At 39.0% G+C, this 20,348-nt stretch overlaps 1 protein-coding gene and 1 pseudogene across 6 annotated transcripts in view; both read left to right on the top strand.

The window, feature by feature from the left end:
- The window catches only part of NEK10 (NIMA related kinase 10), a 231,100-nt gene that overhangs the window by 76,197 nt on the left and 134,555 nt on the right, over nucleotides 1-20,348 (top strand). For all 6 annotated transcript variants that reach the window (XM_043595557.1, XM_043595555.1, XM_043595558.1 and 3 more), the window contains one exon: nucleotides 17,286-17,361. In XM_043595557.1, the coding sequence (XP_043451492.1) occupies nucleotides 17,286-17,361 (76 nt within the window). The remainder of the gene's footprint in view (nucleotides 1-17,285; nucleotides 17,362-20,348) is intronic.
- Nucleotides 8,413-9,564, top strand: LOC122492070 (annotated as a pseudogene).

Here is a 20,348-nt window from a genome sequence, read left to right as displayed (position 1 = left end):
TTTCCCAAATGATATTTGGTTGTTGCTACTGTAATAACAACAAAAAAACCCACTTGATTCAATGGAACATTTATCAACGACTCGAGCGCTTATCAAATGCCATCATATGCCAGGCATGTTGGGGTGGATGTTAGATGAAAGCCGTGTCCTCTGTTCCTTGAACTCACAGTCTTATGGGAGAGACGTTGAGTTCTTCATTCAGCAGTTAACTCCTGAGCTGCCGCATCTGGCTGTGAACAAGAGAAGCATGGCAGACGTGGTTACTATCTTTGTGGAGCTCATAGTTGCATTACAGGGTGATAAAGACCAGAAAGCTGTCTATGCAGAATAGTAATATATTGGTTGGGATAGGTCATATTATGCTGCAATAACAAGCTGACCTGCAAGTCTCAGCAGCTTAAAACAATGGCAAGCCACTGGCTGTGTGACAAATCCACCTGTGGCCTGGTTTTGTATGTCCTGTGAGCTAATGATGGTTTTTATATTTTTAGATGGCTGTTGAAAAACCAAAGAATTTGTGACCAAGACCATGTGTGGCTCTTAAAGCCTTAAGTATGTGTTATCTGGTCCTTTACAGGAAAAGTTTGTCCTTGGGGTGCCTGGCTGGCTCAGTTGGAAAAGCATACCCCTCTTGATCTCAGGGTCGTGAGTGTGAGTCCCACGTTGGGTGGAGGGATTACTTAAAACAAATAAATTAATAACCTTATAAAATATATAAAATATATAAATTAATAGCTATAATCCAATATAGCTACCAAAAAAAAAAGAAACAATGAAAAGAAGGAAGAAAGGAAGGAAGGGAGGGAGGGAGGGAGGGAAGGAGGAAGGAAGGAAGGAAGGAAGGAAGGAAGGAAGGAAGGAAGGAAGGAAGGAAGAAAACGTTTGTCCACACTGGCTGGCTTAAAACAGCAAGGTTTCTGTCTTAGCACATACTGTGTATGCACCGTAGGTCACTAAGGGAGCTGTGCTCAGAGACCCAGGCTGGCTAAAAGCGCCTCTATACCTGTTTCCACGTTGCAGAGGCAGGGAAGAAAAGGCATAGCAACCGTACCTCAGCTCTTAAAATTTCTGCCTTGATTTCATTGGTCAAAGCAAGTCAAGTTTGAAAGGGTGAAGGTGTATTCCTCCTTCCAAGAGAATTGGAAAAAAATATATAGTCTACAATTACATATAATTGTATATAGAAATATATAATATATTGTTTACTATATAATTATTTTATAATTGTTTACTACAGAATTGTATATATACTAATATATATATACAATTAGTATACAATAATATATACTAATATCTATACAGTTCTATAGTCTATCACAACTATCAGGCACAGGGGAAAATGTGACGACTCTGCCTGTGGAGCCTTCAGGTGAGGAGTGGAGTAGGAAAGCATTCCAGGCAGGGAGTAGAGCAAATGCAAAGGGTGAGAGACCTGAAGCAGTATGGTGCACTTACGGATTAGCAGGATGTTCAATATGTCAAGACAATGGAAACTTGGGTGGGTGAGGAGCTTGAACACTGACATTTGGTCAGAGACTTTGGAAACTTTCAGGCTAGAAATTATGTGATCAGATGGGATGTGGAGGATAATTGTAATGTAGGTAAGGGGTACCATAAGGAAAGATTGAAAACAGATTCCCCAGTTGAGGAGATGTGTCAGTTAAGATCTGTTTGGATGCAAAAGGCCAGACCAACAATGGCTTGTGCCAAATGGACACGTAATTTCGTAACAAGGGGTCTGGAGGTGGGCGATTCTAGTGCTGATTTAATAGTTCAAGGAGATGGGGCGCCTGGGTGGCTCAGTCTGTTAAACATCCAACTTCAGCTCAGGTCGTGATCTCACAACTCAAGTTTGAGCCCCGCGTCGGGCTCTGTGCTGACAGTTCGGAGCCTGGAGCCTGCTTCATATTGTGTGTCTCCCTCTCTCTCTGCCCTTCCCCTGCTCACGCTCTGTCTCTGTCTCTCTGAAAAATAAATAAACATTAAAAAAAAATAGTTCCAGGAGGTCATCCATGATCTAGGAATTTCTGTCTTTTCTCTCCATTATCCTCAGCAGATTGGCCAGAGCTCTAAGCATCATTATCAAATTCAGACAGGAGGTAGGATGGCAGCTACTCGGCTACGGCTATCTCCTTTTATCATTAAAGAAAATCTTTCGTAGAAGGTCCCCATTACATGTCTTACATTGTGTTGGCCAAAGCCGAGTCATGTGACCACCCTTCGCCATAAGAGTGACCATCTAGGTGAGCTTTCAGCCTCTACAGTTGGAGATAGAAAGGGAGAAAGGGCTGACAGCGTTTTGAGAGCTGGTCCACAGTGTTTGCCACCAAAGACTGTTGCATTTGTCCAGGAAAGATGTGATGTAGGTTTTACTTATGGCAGTAGGAGAAGACAATATGGCAGAAGGATTGGATTCAGCAGTTAATTGGGACCCAGAACTTAAAAGATTCCGTGTGAGAACAGCGAGAAAGAGTCTGAGTTTGTGGAGATTGTGATGCCACTGGCAGAGAACTGGGTGAGGGGATTTCAGGTGTAAGGTTTTGGACACACTGCGTTAGCAATCTGCTCGTATCCTTTCCTGGTTAAAGTCCTTCAGGTGGCTCCCTATAACATTTAAGATAATGTTTAGGCTCCTTAGGGCACCCAAAGTCCTTTCTTCATGGTCTCACCTTTGCCTTCTCTGGCCTCATGGGACAAATTGCTCTTTCCTGAACAGACCAGGCTGCAGTTTTATACCGCTGTGACTTCCAACATGGCGCTCTGTCTGCCTACATTGCCCTCTGCTACTCAATTCAAATACCATTCCTCAGGTGGAGTCTTTGATGTCCCCATCTGATACATTCTGTTTCTGGGCACCTTAGTGTAGTATACCAGGCTTGCCTTTCTCACAGCACATAGGGCAGTGGTTGATTGCCATTCCCGCCTTGAGGTAAGGGAAACTGGTTTTCCTGACTTTGTTTCCCAGAAGGCACTTTATAATATTTTTTTTAATTTTTTTTTAACGTTTTATTTATTTTTGAGACAGGGAGAGATGGAGCATGAACAGGGGAGGGTCAGAGAGAGGGAGACACAGAATTTGAAACAGGCTCCAGGCTTTGAGCTGTCAGCACAGAGCCTGACGCGGGGCTCGAACTCACGGACCGAGAGATCATGACCTGAGCCGAAGTCGGCCGCCTAACCGACTGAGCCACCCAGGGGCCCCTATAATATTTTTTGAATAAATGGATACATGAATGAATGAATGAGCAAACAGACTAAAACAGCCCCATGTAGAAATATTTACAAGTCAGTTACAAATAAAAAGTAATGATTAGGGAAGATACCTGGGTTTGAGATCTTGATCTGACGGCTGAGATTTTGTGGGAAGAGTGTTCAATATAAGAGGGGCTGAGGATTAAGGTGAAAATCAGGTATAAAATGGGGAAAGGGACAAGCAGCTCACACTAGCATCTCAGCAAAGCATGAAAGGAAAATCTTTACTTTCTTGAATTCCAACAAAGTTTGGGAAATCAAATTAGATGTGTCTTGTATTGCTAGGATCTTGGCATTTTAATTGTTTTCTAGGGGATTAGAGGATTTAATTGTTATTCGTTGGCTCAACTGCTGCTGAGAAATCTATGTCATTATAGGAAAAAATGAATTAGCATTGCACTGCTGATAGGGAAATCAAAGCCCTCATATGCTTATTATCTCCTATACTTCTAAAATCTTCTCATGAAATAGGCACATAAAAGACTGTGGCTTTTGTGGATCTCTTGACCTGTCTTGCTTTGAACCTGTTGTGTAGTGTACTTCTCATTAACCAGATACAGTACTTCTCATTAACCACTATCTATTCGAGTTTAAGCCAGCACAGAGCTTTGAGTGTTCTTACAAGACTACAGAATGTTGAGTCACTTGTGTTGCATACCCACATAGCACCTGTGTAGTAAGGTGGCTACACGATTTCTGGAATTTCTCTTAGCCAGCAAATTGCCTTCATGTCACTGAGAAAGCAAGAATATTTTCTGTCAAGCCCACCGGGTTCCTTATATTGCTGCTAGGTCATGTGAAATAAGGAAATAGTGAAGCAAATTCAGTCAAATATAATTTCTAAAAAAAAATTTTAAGATTCTCATGCCACCAGTGGGTCATTCTGTAATCCTGAGATTGGAACAGCAGTTGGCTTTGAGGAAAAGATGAGAATGGCAGTCCCAAGAAAGTTCACGCAGGGTGTCCTGAAAGTCCTGGTCCTGACCAGATGATTGTTATGCTCTTCTGGTGAGATGAACTCATCATAATCAACTGCATGAGGGAATAAGGAGGCATCAAATCTTACCATCTTAGGGAAAAAAATGGAACTAAAATTTTCCCAATGTTGGGTTTATAAGGCCTATAAAAACATCAGAGACCAAGGATAGTAAAGTTTATTTTAGTGTATGTTTTCATATGGGCATATTGGGTTATGATTTAGTTCTCCAAGAAATTTTTAATGTATAGGGTAGAATCTGATGTGTTCTGGACGTGTTATTTTCATTCTGTGAGTTTTCCCAAAGCGTGTTCTCTGAAGCAGCATGGTGAGTAGGTGGGAGTGCCTATTTTAGAGACCAGTTCAACAGTACATGGTACTACACATCTGATCAGTCTGCCCAGCCTCGTAAGGGTACTGAAACCATTGGAGACTTTTGGACTCTAGTCCTGTCATAAACTCTGTGTGTGTGTGTGTGTGTGTGTGTGTGTGTGTGAGAGAGAGAGAGAGAGAGAGCGAGAGAGAGAGAGCATGTGAGCAAAGGCCTGACTTCCTGTTTTTATCAGAATCTGACCCCTAGCATTCCTATTTAATATTAGAACTGTGTGTTTAAAGTTTCATTCATTATTCCAAGTAATCATAACCAGAACAAACCCCACATTGAAAAATGATTTTAGAAGAGCCCATACTTAGTAAGGACACTAGTTTCTCCAAGATTCTAGTCTACTGATAGATATCCTACAGTGTGAAATGATATGTGTGTGTACCAAAGAAATGGGGTTCCCTAGAATTCAGAAAGTACTTTTGTACCAGAAATTGAATTTGTCATCCCAGAGCTCTTTGTTATAATACCTCCATCAATAAAAATCAATCAAATAATGATGCTGTTGAGAAAGAGAAACACTTTCACTCTGCCTCATCCAGGGAAGGGCCTGCACTGGGGGCAGAAGCTTTGGAAGAGTCGGTGGCCCAGTGGAAGAACTCACTGTACACCAGCATTAAACCTCCCCTTTTCCCTTGTTTAGGAAGTTCTGTTTTAGACTTGATTAGAATTCCACTTGTTGAAGTAGAAATAATATTAATAACAGCTGAACTTCACTTGTAAGAAGGTCAAGGAGGGGTCTGGAGGGCAAGGATTAGAAATGTGAGTGGCCTTCAGAGGAGGAAGTGCCAATGAGACAGGGGTTTGTTGAGCATCTTTCTGGGAACCTTCTTCTCATCCCCCCCAGAGCCCCGCACAGAGAGGATGTTACTGATGATCCCGTTGCTGTGGAAGTTAGAGGCTGGCCTTCATTTACTAGGTCGGGAGGAAAGAGTAGAGAGATAGATGGGAGGGGATTGCGAGGTGGACATCTCTCTGGCCTATTATACAGTTATGCTCAAGTAGACGCCTCTGTCATTGCCTAGCACTACAGATATTTCAACTGATCATTTCCTGAAACTGTCACAGTCATTCATGGTTTTTTTTTTTTTGTACTCCGAGAAGATACTTTTACCATGGTAGAATTTTTAGCTGTGCTTTGAAGGAAAGGAGTAACCACCCACAGCTACATCTCTTAAGCTTTTACTATGGGATGAAGGTTACATGTTCATTACCTCTTCCAATATCCGAGGCACATTCCCATATTCACAGATAATGGGAAGAGTTGGACAGGATAGAAGACTTGCTCAATTCACCCAACTAATAGGTTGGCAGTGCCAGGGTTGAACCACGTCTGGCTCTAGTGTTCACCTCGTTGCCAACTCGCTTTATAATATTCCCTTAGAAAGATCATTTCAGGTAAAGAAAAAGGCATCCTTGAGTGCGTGGGGTGCTCATAATCGAGTACTGTGTAAGGACGAATCCAATAGTTTTGTTGAGGTGAGCATTTTAAGTTGGGCAGTCCGCCATCTGAACGTGGCCTGCAGGGTCTTGCATCATCTGGCCATATCCTTGATGGTCTACCCTCTAGCCAACCTGGCCTTTTTTCAGTTCTTCAGTGGACCATGCTGCCTTGATCACAGGACCTTCTCTCAGTTCCTTAATGGATCGTGTTTCCTTGATCACAGGACCTTTGCATATGCAGGTTCCTCTGCTATATGGCTTTCTCCACTTTCTCTTACCTAGTTAACTCCTGTCCTCTGTCTTCTATTCACTCAGTCACCATTTTGTCACAGTTTTTCCTGATCACCTGTGTCTCCTATGTTACTCTCTCATAACATCGTATATCTACCTGATTTTTAGTGACCTTGTCAGAATTATAAATTTATATGTGTGATTCTTTGTTCATTGTGTATCTGCACCATGGGTCCCTATGGGCTATGTCAACATACATAATTTCTGATCTGGATACTATCTTATCTTTAGTACCTATCCCAGTACCTGACACGCAGTAGATAATTAGTGTGTATTTATGGACAAATATGTGAATCAGTGAATACATGGACAGTCTTGAAGGCATAGAGCAGCTGGAAACTTTATAAACAATAACAAACACAAGATGTTCTGGTACTTATATGGGGGCTTGCTGTGATGAAGACGGGTATTGGTAGATTGTTCCATTGTTAAATACTCTGTGGAATGGATAGAAGGAAAAGTTTCCTGATGAGCTGAACCTGGGTTCTTGTAGGAAGAGGGAGGGCCTGGGCTCCTGGCACATTTAAACTGTGGTCGCAGAGTCAAAAGAAAGGTTCAGATACAAGAGCTGAGGAGTCGATCAACATAGGGGCAAAAGAGACAAGGCAGAGCTTTCAGGCCAAGAAAATGGGGAAGATAAGATGCCGTCTCTACTTGGGATATCCCAGATGACCATGAACGATAAGCTCGGTCTGGGGTGCGAAGGGCCAGGTGCCACCTAGAGCTGGGGATGAAGTGGTGTGGCTGTGAATTTGGCCACTGCCGACACGGGTGGTGGGGGGAGCCTGTGGAGGGGGATGGGAATGCCTTACATCTGTACTATTTTACAAAATACATCTTACCTGTTGTCAGGTTGTTGGAGCAACCCCTTGCAAAGGGTAAGTTTCATAAGTTCTTTTTGAGAAAACCGAGTAGTTGAGTTATGGGTCCAATGTCACATAGATCGTAAACGACCGAGCAAGAATTGAGGGACTCAACCAGAGACCGCACACCTTTTCTCTCTGGAGGTTGACAGCAAGGCTGTAGTGCAAACAGGCTACAGTTTTAGCATTTTCTGTATCGTTCATTCTATCAAGGGAGAGATTGCTGTACCCCTTTCTGCGGTATAATGTGCTGCATGTAAGATGTTGCCATTTTGAATTTCTATGATAGCACATGAATGCTTTTATGACCACAGTTTCTGAAATAAATCCTTTTCCTCTACTCCAAATATGACCACAAATGTAGGACAAGTAATAGAAACATTACTGCTACTACGAAAATTTTCCAAATGGCCAAACAATATTAGCTTTTGTTCTCTTCATGAATACTTGTCAACCATCTGTGTGTTTTCAGAGAACCATCTGAGTTTCTGCCGTTATCTACAATACATGGAGTGGGTAGAATCTTTGTGAATACCACTCCTTAGTTTTGGCCTTTCAAAATCAATGGCATTTTTATAAAAAGAAGATAATTTCTATGTAGCACTGGAACTAAAAGTCAAAGTATTATTTTAGACTGTAATTTCATAAAGTCTCTGTGTGCTAAAATTATAGTGAGCTCCTAAAAATATTGATATACTGTACTATTTCTACTAATTTTCTCCAGTCCACAGTAGAGGAACGGGAAGATTACAGCAAGCCATCTAACTTGTGGATAGTCTTAGAACACTTCATAAAACTTAGCCCTTTACTATTTCTCATTCCTCCTACTGGACTGAGAGGATAGATGCATATTTAGATAGGTATTTAGATAGATGGATGATAGATAGATAGATAGATAGATAGATATTTAGATAGATGGATGATAGATAGGTAGATAGATAGATAGATAGATAGACAGACAGACAGACAGACATGGATATACAGTTTACCCTTGAACACCATGGGTTTAAACTCTGTGGGTCCACTTATCATTGATTTTTTTTTAAATAAATAGAGTACGGTGTTGTAAATGTATTTTTTTCTTCCTTACTATGTTCTTAGTAACATTTTTTGGGGTCTACCTTTACTTTATTGTAAGAATATGGTATATAATACATATAATGTACATAGTGTGTATTAGTTGATAATTTATGTTATAAGGCTTCTGGTCAACAGTTGGCTATTAGTAAGGTCTTGGAGAAGTCAAAAGTTATACATGGAATTTTTACTGTGCTGGGGTAAGTACCCCAGCCCTCGCATTGTTCAAGGCTCAACTGTATACCTATATATGTATCAAAAGATATGTATCTGTCAATATATGGTGATAAACAACACAAAGTATGGATCTTGTGTACTGGTTAGAAATGATAGACCCTAAATACATAAGGGAATATGAAATACACAAAAATAGAAATGCTGACCCTGGTCTCCCTTATGGTCCCATTTCTGCTCTAACAAGATGAAAGAAAATATCATGAACCAGGAGAAACTCGCCAAACCGCAAGCACAAGTGCACTTGGTGGGGAAGGAACTGCTCCCAGAAAGAAGAAGGTGGTTCATACAATGGCTACAGCAGATGATAAAAAATTTCAGTTCTCCTTAAAGAAGTAAGGGGTAAACGGGGCACCTGGGTGGCTCAGTCGGTTGGTTGTCCGACTTCAGCTCAGGTCATGATCCCACGGTTTGTGAGTTCGAGCCCCACGTTGGGCTCTGTGCTGACAGCTCGGGGCCTGGAGTCTGCTTCAGGTTCTGTGTCTCCCTCTCTCTCTCTGCTCCTCCCCTGCTCACTCTCTGTCTCTGTCTCTGTCTCAAAAATAAATAGACACTAAAAAAAAAAAAGAAAAGAAAAGAAGTAGGGGTAAACAATATCTCTGGTATTGAAGAGGCGAACATATTCACAAACCAAGGAACAGGGATCCGCTTTTTAACAAGCCTAAAGTTCAGGGATCCCTGGCAGTGGACACTTGACCGTTCACAGGCCGTGCTGAGACAAGGCAGCTGACCAAAATACTGCCCAGCATCTCAAACAGACGTGGTGCAGACAGTCTGACTAGTTAAGCAGACTGGCTAAAGCTCTGCCTACATGATCTGTGGATGGGAAAGCACCACTCACTGCCGGAGACGTTGATGGTGATGAGGCTCCAGATCTTGTGGAGAAGTTAGATGAAGCTTCCAAGCAGGAAGCAAACTGAATGAAGTCAACTTCTGAAGAAGCTAAAACTTGAAGAAGTTATCAGGAGCTGCTATTTTACATTGTGACTGCTTTTTTAAAATTTTGTCCAGGATCTGATAAAATCTAGATCTCTAATATTTTTAAGCCCAAGCCCCTTGGACACTGCTGCTCTTTTCAGTGTTTGCATATACACAATCCATTCTTTGCAGTTAATTAAACTAAAGAAGCCTGGGAATAAGGTTTGAAGCAAGGTTAATAAAGTTCTTTGCCTAGGATGTGTTTTATTTTGTATTTCATTGACACTGATTTGTACACAGAAAGCAAAGTTGTTTATAGAAAGCTAATCATGGCATGTAATATGGCTGGTAATCTTTGATGAAATTTGATTAAAGATTTTATTTTACTTTTTAAATACTTAAAACAATTTTTTTTTGTTTATTTTGAGAGAGAAAGAGAGAGAGAGAGAGAGAGCCAGCATGAGTAGGGGAGGGACAGAGCGAGAAGGAGAGAGAATCCCAAGCAGGCTCCACACTGTCAGCAGTGTGCCTGATGCCGGGCTTAGATTCACGAATCGTGAGATCACGACCTGAGCTGAAATCAAGAGTTGGATGCTTAATGAACTGAGCCACCCAGGCGTTCCAATTAAAGATTTTAAATGGCAGTATAATGTAAAAAATAATTTCAGATAATGAAATTCATTAATCAAACAAGTATAATAGAAGAGTATTAAAGAAGGGGACATATTCACGGGTAGTATGGTCAAGAAAGACATTTCTGAAAACCCGGATAATATATGGTCTTATGTACCTGGTAGGAATTTGGCTTTTATTCTTAGTATTTATCAGAATAAATACTGATAGAACTTTACTGTTCTATCACAAATACTGTAGAACTTTAACTTTGTGAGTAGTGGTATCTGCTCTTGGTTCTTCCAAGATCATTTCGGCTGTGGCATGGAGATTTGTGTTTTGGAAGAAGCCATGGAAGCAGGAATCTGTTCAGGAGGTATTGTTCGGGACCCTACATGAGTGTTCATGGTGGTTTGGCCTAGAGTGGTAGCAGTTGTATTGATTTTTCATTCCTGTGTAATAAATTGCTGCAACATTTAATGGCTTAAAACAACAAACATTTATTTTCTCGCCATTTCTGAAAAACAGGAATCCAGGAGCAGCTTAGCTGGGTGGTTCCGGCTCAGGGGCTCTCATGAGATTCCAGTAGAGCTGTCAGCCCTGGCTGCATCTGAAGCCTTGACTCAGAGCCAAAAAGGCTCATTCACTTGCCTGGCAAGTGGGCTGGAACTGGGCCTCTCACCCTCCAGGCTGCTCTTCTGTAGCTGGGCCTTTTCTGCAGACTAGCCTGGACTGTTTTACATGGCTTAGGCACATATTTCGTAACTACAAACTCAAAACCGTAGTATATAAAAGAAAAAAAAATTAATTGAATTTTATCAAAGTTTAAAACTTCTGTTGTATGAAAGATATTATTAAGAGAATGAAGACAAGCTTCAGACTGGGAGAAAATATTTACAAATCAGTTACCTGATGTGTGTAAGTACCTGATGAAGGTGTAAGTACCTGATGGAGAATTTGTATCCAAACTCAATCATAAGAAAACAAACAACCCAGTCAAAAAACGGTCCAACTTCTGAACATTACTTCACTAAAGATACACAGATGGCAAATAAGTACATGAAATATGTTACGCACTGTTAGTTATTAGGGAAGTGGAAATTAAAGCTATACTTAGCTATCACTACCTACTTACTAGAGTGCTAATTAAAAACCAAAAACCAAGGGGCCCCTGGGTGGCTCAGTTGGTAGAACAAGCAACTTTTGGTTTGGTTTGAAGTAGGCTTCACCCAGCGACCCCTGGGCATGCAACTCTTGATCTCAGGGTCATTCGTTCAAGCCCCATGTTGGACCTAGAGCTTACTTAAAAATATATACATGTAAAAAAAAAAGTAAATAAATAAACAAACACATAAAGACATAAACAAACCTGACAACACCAAATGCCGGTGAAGATGTAGAAGCAACTAGAATTCATACATTTCTGGTGAGAAAACATTGGAAAATATTTTGGTTTGATGGTTTTTAAAAAACGTAACATTTTTATTGTATCACCCACTAATCTCACTCCAAGGAATTAAAGAGAAATTAAAAATTCTGTTTGCAAGAATTTGCATGCAAATATCGTACTTACTTGTACCTCTAGTATACTCTTGAATAAGAATGGTGAGAGCAGACATTCTTGCCTTAGTTTCTTTTCTTCTCTCTTTTTTTTTCCTGTTTTCTTTCCTTTCTTGTACCTTGAGTTAATACTACCTTGTCTTAATTACAATACCTTCAAATAATTTTTAATATCTTCTAGGAAACTGTGTTGTCTTTTAATCAAAATCCATGGCTCCTTTTGGTCTTTTCTATTTTTATTAAATACACTAATTTTACACTTAATTTGTGAAACCCTACCCAAAATATCTGGAGGCATTTCACTGGAATTGCATAAATTAGTTTAAGAAGAATGGCATCGCTATAACATTGAGAATTCCAATTCTTGAACTTGGAGTTTCCATTAATTTTAGCCTTCATTAATGACTCTGTAACAAAATTTTATAATTTTCCCTGCGTAGATTTTTCACATCTTTTGTCATATTATTCTTAGATATTTGTGTCTCTGTCACTGTACTAGTATGTTTCCCCCTCCTCTTCTCCCCCTCCTCGTTTTTCTTCTTTTTCATCTCCGTCTCTGTTTTCTTCTTCTTTGTCTCCATCTTCAGAAGGAAACAGAAAACAGAAATGTTTTTGCTTTATTTTAAAAATTCAGTTATCAAGGGCACATTAAAAAGTGCTATTGTGACACACTCTCCAACATCTCTACGTCAACATATTAATAAGATTGCCACATCTTTTTCATTTACATTTTTTAATGTTTATTTCTGAGAGAGAGAGAGAGATTGCGCGAGCATGAGCGGGAGAGGGGCAGAGAGGGAAACATAGAATCCGAAATAGGCTCCAGGCTCCCAGCTGTCAGCACAGAGCCCGACACGGGGCTCGAACCCACAAACTGTGAGATCATGGCCTGAGCCGAAGTCGGACACTTACCTGACTGAGCTACTCAGGTGCCCCAAGATTGCCACATCTTTTATTTGTCTGTTTTTTTAATAGATATAATTGACATACACCATGATATTACTTTCAGGTGTACAACATAATAACCTGGTGCTTGTATGTATTGTAAAATGATCACCACACCAAATCTTGTTGACATCCAGCCTTGTTTTTGAACTTAAAGGAAAAATATTTAATCTTTTAGCATTAAGTAGAAAGTTAGCTGTACTTTTTTGTAGATGCCCTTTATCAGGTTAAAGAAATGAACATCTATTTATACTTTGTTGAAAACAATAGATGTTGAATTTTATCAAATCCTTTTTTAAAAATTTTTTTTAAATGTTTATTTACTTTTGAGATAGAGAGAGATAGAGCATGAACAGGGGAGGGTCAGAGAGAGAGGGAGACACAGAATCTGAAACAGGCTCCGGGCCCCGAGCTGTCAGCACAGAGCCAGGCGGGGCTCGAACTCACGGACCGCGAGATCATGACCTGAGCTGAAGTCGGACGCTCAACCGACTGAGCCACCCAGGCACCCCTATCAAATCCTTTTTATACATATGGTCATATGATTTTCCTTCTTTATTGTATTGATTTGGTGAACTGTACTGATTGATTTTTAAATGTTGAATCACGCATGTATTTCTGGCATAATGGTCCCTATGTATTTATTCTTTTTATCTATGTCTAGATTTTATTTGCCTATGTTTTGTTGATTTTTTTGTGTCTATTTTCATGGGGAATAGCATTCTGCATTTTCCTTTTCTTGTAATGTCTTTGGCTTTGGTTTCTGAGTAATGTTGGCTTTACAAAATGAGTTGGGAAGTGTTCTTTCCTCTTGTATTTTCTAGTTGAGTTTGTGCAGAATTGATACTTATTTCTTAAATGTTTGAAATGATCTGGGCCTAATTTTTCTTTGTTGGCAGTATAATGTTTTGATAAGGATTTTATGATTTTGATAAGCCTGATTCACATCTGACTGTTAATTTCTCCTGGTGAGACCATAAGTAAGTTACTTAATCTCTGAGTAAACTGGACCTCAGTTTCCTAATTTATAAATTAGTGGCTATGAAGATTGAATCATGATATGTATCAGTTGTTCAATCCTTTATCATCCTATACTTACATATGTTAATTTATCCAAATTTTACTATTGTACTATACTACTTACTACTATTTATGCTATTTTTTTTCAAATTTTTATTTAAATTCTAGTTAGTTAGCATATAGTGTAATATTGGTTTCAGGAGTAGAATTTAAAGATTCATCCTTACATATAATACCCAGTGCTCATCATAATAAGTGCCCTCCTTAATACCCATCATTCATTTAGCCCAACCTGCACCCATCTCTCTCCATCAACACTCAGTTTGTTCTCTATCATTCAGAGTCTCTTATGGTTTGCTTTCCTCTCTTTTCTTTTCCCCTTCCCATATGTTCATCTGTTTTGTTTCTTAAATTCTACATATGAGGAAAATCACATGGGGTTTGTCTTTCTCTGACTGATTTATTTCACTTAGCACAATATATTCTAGCTCCGTGCGTGTCATTGGAAATGGCAAGATTTCATTCTTTTTGATGTCTGAGTAGTAGTATATTGTATATATATACATCTTCTTTATTCATTCATCAGTCGATGGACACTGGATTCTTTCCATAGTTTGGCTATTGTTGATAATACTGCTATAAACATCAGGCAGCATGTATCCCTTTGAAACTGTATTTTTTTAATCCTTTGGGTAAATACTAGTAGTGCAATTGCTGGGTCGTAGGGTAGATCTATTTTTAACTTTTTGAGGAACTCCATACTATTTCCCAGAGTGGCTGCACCAGTTTGCATTCCTACCAACAGTATAAGAGGGTTCCCCCTTTCTCTGCATCCTCACCAATATCTGTTGTTTCCTGTGTTGTTAATTTTAGCCATTCTGATAGATGTGAGGTGATATCTCATCGTGGTTTTGATTTGTGTTTCCCTGATGATGAGTGATGTTGAGCATCTTTTCATGTGTCTGTTGGCCATCTGGATGTCTTCTTTGGAAAAATGTCTATTCATGTCCTCTGCCCATTTCTTAACTGAATTATTTGTTTTTTGGGTGTTGAGTTTGATAGGTTCGTTACAGATTTTGGATACTAACACTTTATCCAATATGTAATTCTTCTCCCATTCCATAGGCTACCTTTTAGTTTTGCTGGTTGTTTCCTTCACTGTGCAGAAGCTTTTTATCTTGATGAGGTCCCAATAGTTCATGTTTGCTTTTGTTTCCTTTGCCTCTACCTATGTGTCTAGTAAGAAGCTGCTGCTGCTGCTGAAGTCAAAGAGGTTGCTGCCTGTGTTCTCCTTTAGGATTTTGATGGTTTCCTGGCTCACATTTAGGCCTTTCCTCCATTTTGAGTTTACTTTTGTGTATGGTATTAGAAAGTGGTCCAGTTTCATTCTTCTGCAGGTTGCCGTCCAGTTTTGCCAACACCATTTTTTGAAGAGACTGTCTTTTTTCCATTGGATATTCTTTCCTGCCAAAGAATTAGTTGTCAAAGATTAGTTGGCCATACATTTGTGGATTCATTTTTGGGTTTTCTATTCTGTTCCACTGATCTATGTGTCTGTTTTTATGCCAGTACCATACTGTCTTGATGACTACAGCTTTGTAATATAGCTTGAGGTCTGGAATCATGATGCCTTCTGCTTTTCTTTTCTTTTTCAGGATTGCTTTGGTTATACATGGCCTTTAGGGGTTACATACAAATTTTAGGATTATTTGTTCTAGCTTTGTGGAAAATGCTGGTGATATTTTGATAGGGATTGCATTAAATGTGTAGATTACTTTGGGTAGTATAGACATTTCAATAATGTTCTTCCATGGAATTTTTTCCCATTTCTCTGTGTCCCCTTCAATTTCTTTCATAAGTATTCTATAGTTTTCATTACCATCCAGATCTTTTACCCCTTTGGTTAGGTTTATTCCTAGGTACCATATTGGTTTTGATGCAATTGTAAATGGGATTGATTTCTTGATTTATTTTTTTTTTTGCTGCTTCATTGTTGGTATATAGAATTGCAACAGATTTCTGTACATTGATTTTATATCCTATGACTTTGCTGAATTTATGTATTAGTTCTAGCAAATTTTTTTGTGGAGTCTTTCAGTTTTTCTGCGTAGAATGTCATGTCATCTGCAAATAGTGAAAGTTTGACTTCTTCCTTGTTTATTTGGGTGTTTATGCTATTATAATCCTTATTTTACAGGCAAGCAAGCTACCACAAAGGGAGATTCAGTAACTTGACCAGGGTAACTCTGGTAGCACATAATAGAGCCAGGATTTGAATTGAGACTGTCCGGTTCCTGGGTTACTGCTTTTAAGTGCTAAGCTGCACTAACTATAAAAATACCTATCTTTCAGGGTTACTATTAGTATTAAATTAGACAATTCATGTAAGCAGAAAATTTGTGTTATTTCAAAGTTGTTGTTTAGTAAATGGACATTGTTATTAATAATGTCAATTATTGTTAGTTTGAAGTCTAACTACTTTAGGATATTTTCAACCTGAAAGACCTATTGTATAGATACATTATCAAACACTCTCATTCAAGTTCACTGCAGTGAAATTCCATCAGCATTGGATGCACTGTACAAAGTGGTATTGTGAACATCAAATCTTATTAGGCGTAGCAACTTGAATTCTTGCCCTGGTTCAGCACTTTTTTGTGTAATCCTGGTAAATAAGTCTCTCGGAATGTTAGTAAGTCTGTATAGTGAGGCTACGAAGAGTATCTCTTTGTATCTCTTTGACCTAAGTTGTTGAGTGGTTTCAAAAAGTATCTAAAGGTGCATTGGAAAGTATAGCTAGTGCTAATATGAAATATAAATATTTGGTGTTCTAAGTTAAAAATCAAAAAAATCAAAATCCTTTGTTGATATATACATATATTGAGGTGATTCTTAATATCATTATTTACTATGGCTTAATACAGTTTGATGCCATTTAGTATCAGATTTTTCAGATCTTCATGGTGGTTATTCAAGCTTATATTATTTTTTGTTTTAGCTTCCTTCCTTCCTTCCTTCCTTCCTTCCTTCCTTCCTTCCTTCCTTCCTCTCTCTCTCTCTCTCTTTCTCTCTCTCTTTCTTTCTTTCTTCCAGATGAGGTGATGCCTGGCATATGCCAAAATATTAGATTCACTTTGTTTATTTGAAAATTACAAAGATAACCTAAAAGGTGGCATCATCAGCTCAATAAGTATTTTGCCCTATTTTTTAGCCAGCAAGACTTATTTTAGTGTTTTACTGATATATCTCATTATTTCAAAGTATATAATGCAATGGGGTGCCTGGGTGGTTCAGCTGGTTAAGCCTCTGACTCTTGTCTCGGCTCAGGTCGTGATCTTGTGGTTTGTGAATTTGAGCCCTGCATTGGACTCCACACTGTCAGATTGGATCCTGTTTGGGATTCTCTCTCTCCCCCTTTCTCTGGCCTCCCCACGTGTACTTTTTCTCTCTCTCAAAATAAATCAATAAACTTTAAAAAATTAAAAAGAAAACAAAGTATATAGTGCAGTGACCTATTGTATGTATGTTATTAATTAAAGCTGAGAGTGGTGTGGAAGATTGACACATGGGGCATTTTGACAGAAGGTTATAAAAAAGCTTTCTGTTGTGAACTTTAATAGTTATTGTACAGAATGCCAAAAGCTAAGAAACCATGATAATTTAGGGAAAGTATAATAACATTGCTTTTTTTTTTTTTTTTTGTGAATTATAGCTGACTTTGGGCTGGCAAAGCAAAAACAAGAAAACAGTAAACTAACATCTGTTGTTGGAACAATCCTGTATTCCTGGTAAGGACAATTATTTTATGGTTCTCAAACATCATACTTAACTGATTTAGGCTTTAGTTTCATGTCTTAGCTTGCAAAGGAAAGATGCCTTTAGGAAAAGAAGCTTATTTAATGTTCAGCTCAATTACCCAGATAATACACATATACACAATTATACATCATTATGTACATTTGAAACAACAACAAAAAATTATCTTTCCTCTAAGGTGACTGTGCCCCTCACGGGGACTGCTTTTACTATTTGTAAATCCAAATGATCCTTGGCATATAGTAGGTGTGCAATTTTTGTTTATGAATCTGTGAATGACCTAGTAGACTTGCTACTCATCATGACACTTGGAATATTGTATTGCACTTACTTGAAAAATGAATGTTTTTTTCTCTTTGCCTGTAAACATCCAAAGGCAGGAGAAAGGTTTTTTGTGTCCTAATACATATCCCAGCATCTAGCTACTAATGGGTGCTGAATAAAGTTTATTATGTGAATGAATAAATGATGACATATATATATACTTAGACATATGTTTATAAAGCTGTTTGCTTCTTTGGGAAATGAATGTTTATATTTTGATGAATTAAGACCCTTGTAACTTATTTAATGTGCTTCGAGGGTTCCTTTACCATTCTTTAATTATTAGGAAGTAAGAATTTTCTTTTGTTGATCACATATCATTTGTTCATGAATCTTTTGAAATTAATAAACAGATAAAGTAGTCCGTAGACCTAACAGATTCAGGGAAATAGTCTTAAATCTTATTCAACAGGTCAAGCAATCAAGACACTTCCATCTTCTTTTTTTAATCTAGTCTGTTGTTGTGCAATTGATTCCTGGGATAGAATTCAGAATAAATCTTCTCAAGGGAGGGTGGAAATCTCCGTAAGTAACAGTCTCATTTGAAAAAGCCCTTTCCTACAGAAATGTTCAGAAGAGTGTGAGCGTTCTGGCCAGGGTTCTGACACTGCTGGCCACTATTCTCTCAAGTTGTAATTGTTCCAAAGTTAAGACGTCTCTTAATAAATTGCTTGACATGTGCAATTCCTTTTGAATTTTCCATATCCTCATTTTCTGAATTTGTGAACTGGACAGAAATAAAGCAGATATATTTTGTGGTCCCTGCTCTGAGTCTCATACCTCCCTGCCTTTTAAAGAATTGTCTCTTTAGCCATCCCCAGAGTGTTTCCCTCCAAATTCTGTAATCTTTGTGCAATCCTGAGCTTCTCTGAGCCTATTAACGTGGACGGGGGATGTCTGTCCCTGCCCTGCAGGGTCCTGAGAGTTCCACGAGTCTGATGTGCCCCTGGTGTTTGCCCTTTCCTTTTGCCTTTGCTTCCTCAGATATTACCTTATTTAATGGAAGAAAGTTCTGTTTATCAACTCTGGTAGGAGGTGCCTCAGAGCATTCTTTATGCTGTATGTCAGCTGCTAGATAAATGGTTTGTGCACAGTGGACTGATTGTGCTGGAACACAAGGTCAATAAAAGCCCCTTTCCTTCCTCTGATTTGATTCATTATGAGGCAGGGTCATTGTTATCCTTCTCGTGGAAAATAATCCCCAAATATGGTCTTTGGTTCCGATATGTATCTGTATGTCTTACTTCAGTTCCAGAGTCCAAGACTGCACCCTATCTTCAATTGCATTTTCAGAGCAGATGTTAGAGTTTGAAGCTCTGAGAAACATTTTAGGCTCGTTCTTCATGCAACACTTGTTTGGGACTTCTGGATGATAAGCAAGTGTGAGCTAATGTAAACAGAAAACTTTGACTGGTCTTGGAATGGGAATTATTTGAGACTTTATTGCTTAGCCTAATTTCACTAACATTATAACATTAGATAATTAAGAGAAAGCTGGGGACGTTTCCATTGGATGGATCAAAATAAACCTGTATGTAAACCTGGGCAAGCAGAGACAAAGTAAAGCACACCCAACTATTGACTGCACCTCTTTCATTCTTAAAAATGCTGTAATGTACCCAGAACTCTGAAACTCTTAAATGGCTTAAAACACTTCAGTAGCTTCCAGTTGCCCATGATTTAAAGGCCAAGTCCTCAGTATGACTACAAGCCCACGAGCCTGCACACTGTAGCCTCTGCCAAGTCATCAGCTTTACTTTAGGCTGGACCTCACTCGGTGGATCTCTAGCTGTTGCCTATGTGTTCCCACTGACCACAGGGCTTTAGCAAATGCTGCTCCCACTGCCTGGAATACTCTTTTTTCCACTGGCCATCTGGTTAATTCTTTCTCATCCTCCAAGACTCAGCTGGAATGTAGTCTCCTTAGGTAACCACCCCCACCCCCGACCCCAGCCAGAGCAGGTTTCCCCTGGTCTACATACTCCATGCACTTTGCCTTCATATGGTTGAACTTTTCGTTTATTTTGTGATAGACCCGGGTGATTTTGTTCACCGCTATCCCCAGCACTGAGCCCAGAGTCTGGTATTTTATAGGCTCACAAGAAGTATTTACTGTATGAATGATCTAGTATTTGCATAGTTATGAACTGTACTTGAAACAAAAAGAAAACTGCTCCTTTCCACTTTACCAAAATTTTAATCTTCTATCACTCTCCCACTTTGCTGTTCCTTCAGATCTTCAAAATGCTCCTACACGGTTTCTGTTTCTCCAGGTAGCTACAGAGCTTACTTCCTTACTTCTGGTATCTGCTTAAATGTTGCTTCTGTAGAGAGGTTTTCCTGATCACCAATCCCAAACGGCAGCCTCTTTCAGACTCTGAAGGAGTCCCTTTATTTTGCTTTATATTTTCACAGCACCTGCTTCTATCTGACATTATGTTATTAGTTTAATTAGTTTAACTTTAATTGTTATTATTATTTTAATCAGTCTCTCCCACTACATGAAATCCATGACAGTAGGGCTGTTGTCTCTTTTGTTCACTGTTGTTTCCTTGGGGCCTGGGGGAGTAGACTGATAGAATCCTAATAAATATTTTGAATTATTAAAATGAAAATAAGTCATCCTGTTTTGGGT

The sequence above is a fragment of the Prionailurus bengalensis genome, chromosome C2, assembly GCF_016509475.1.
Source record: "Prionailurus bengalensis isolate Pbe53 chromosome C2, Fcat_Pben_1.1_paternal_pri, whole genome shotgun sequence".
NCBI classification, from domain to species: Eukaryota; Metazoa; Chordata; class Mammalia; order Carnivora; family Felidae; genus Prionailurus; species Prionailurus bengalensis.
The sequence above is the reverse complement of the archived record's forward strand: the minus strand, read 5'-3'. Positions and strand labels throughout refer to the sequence as shown.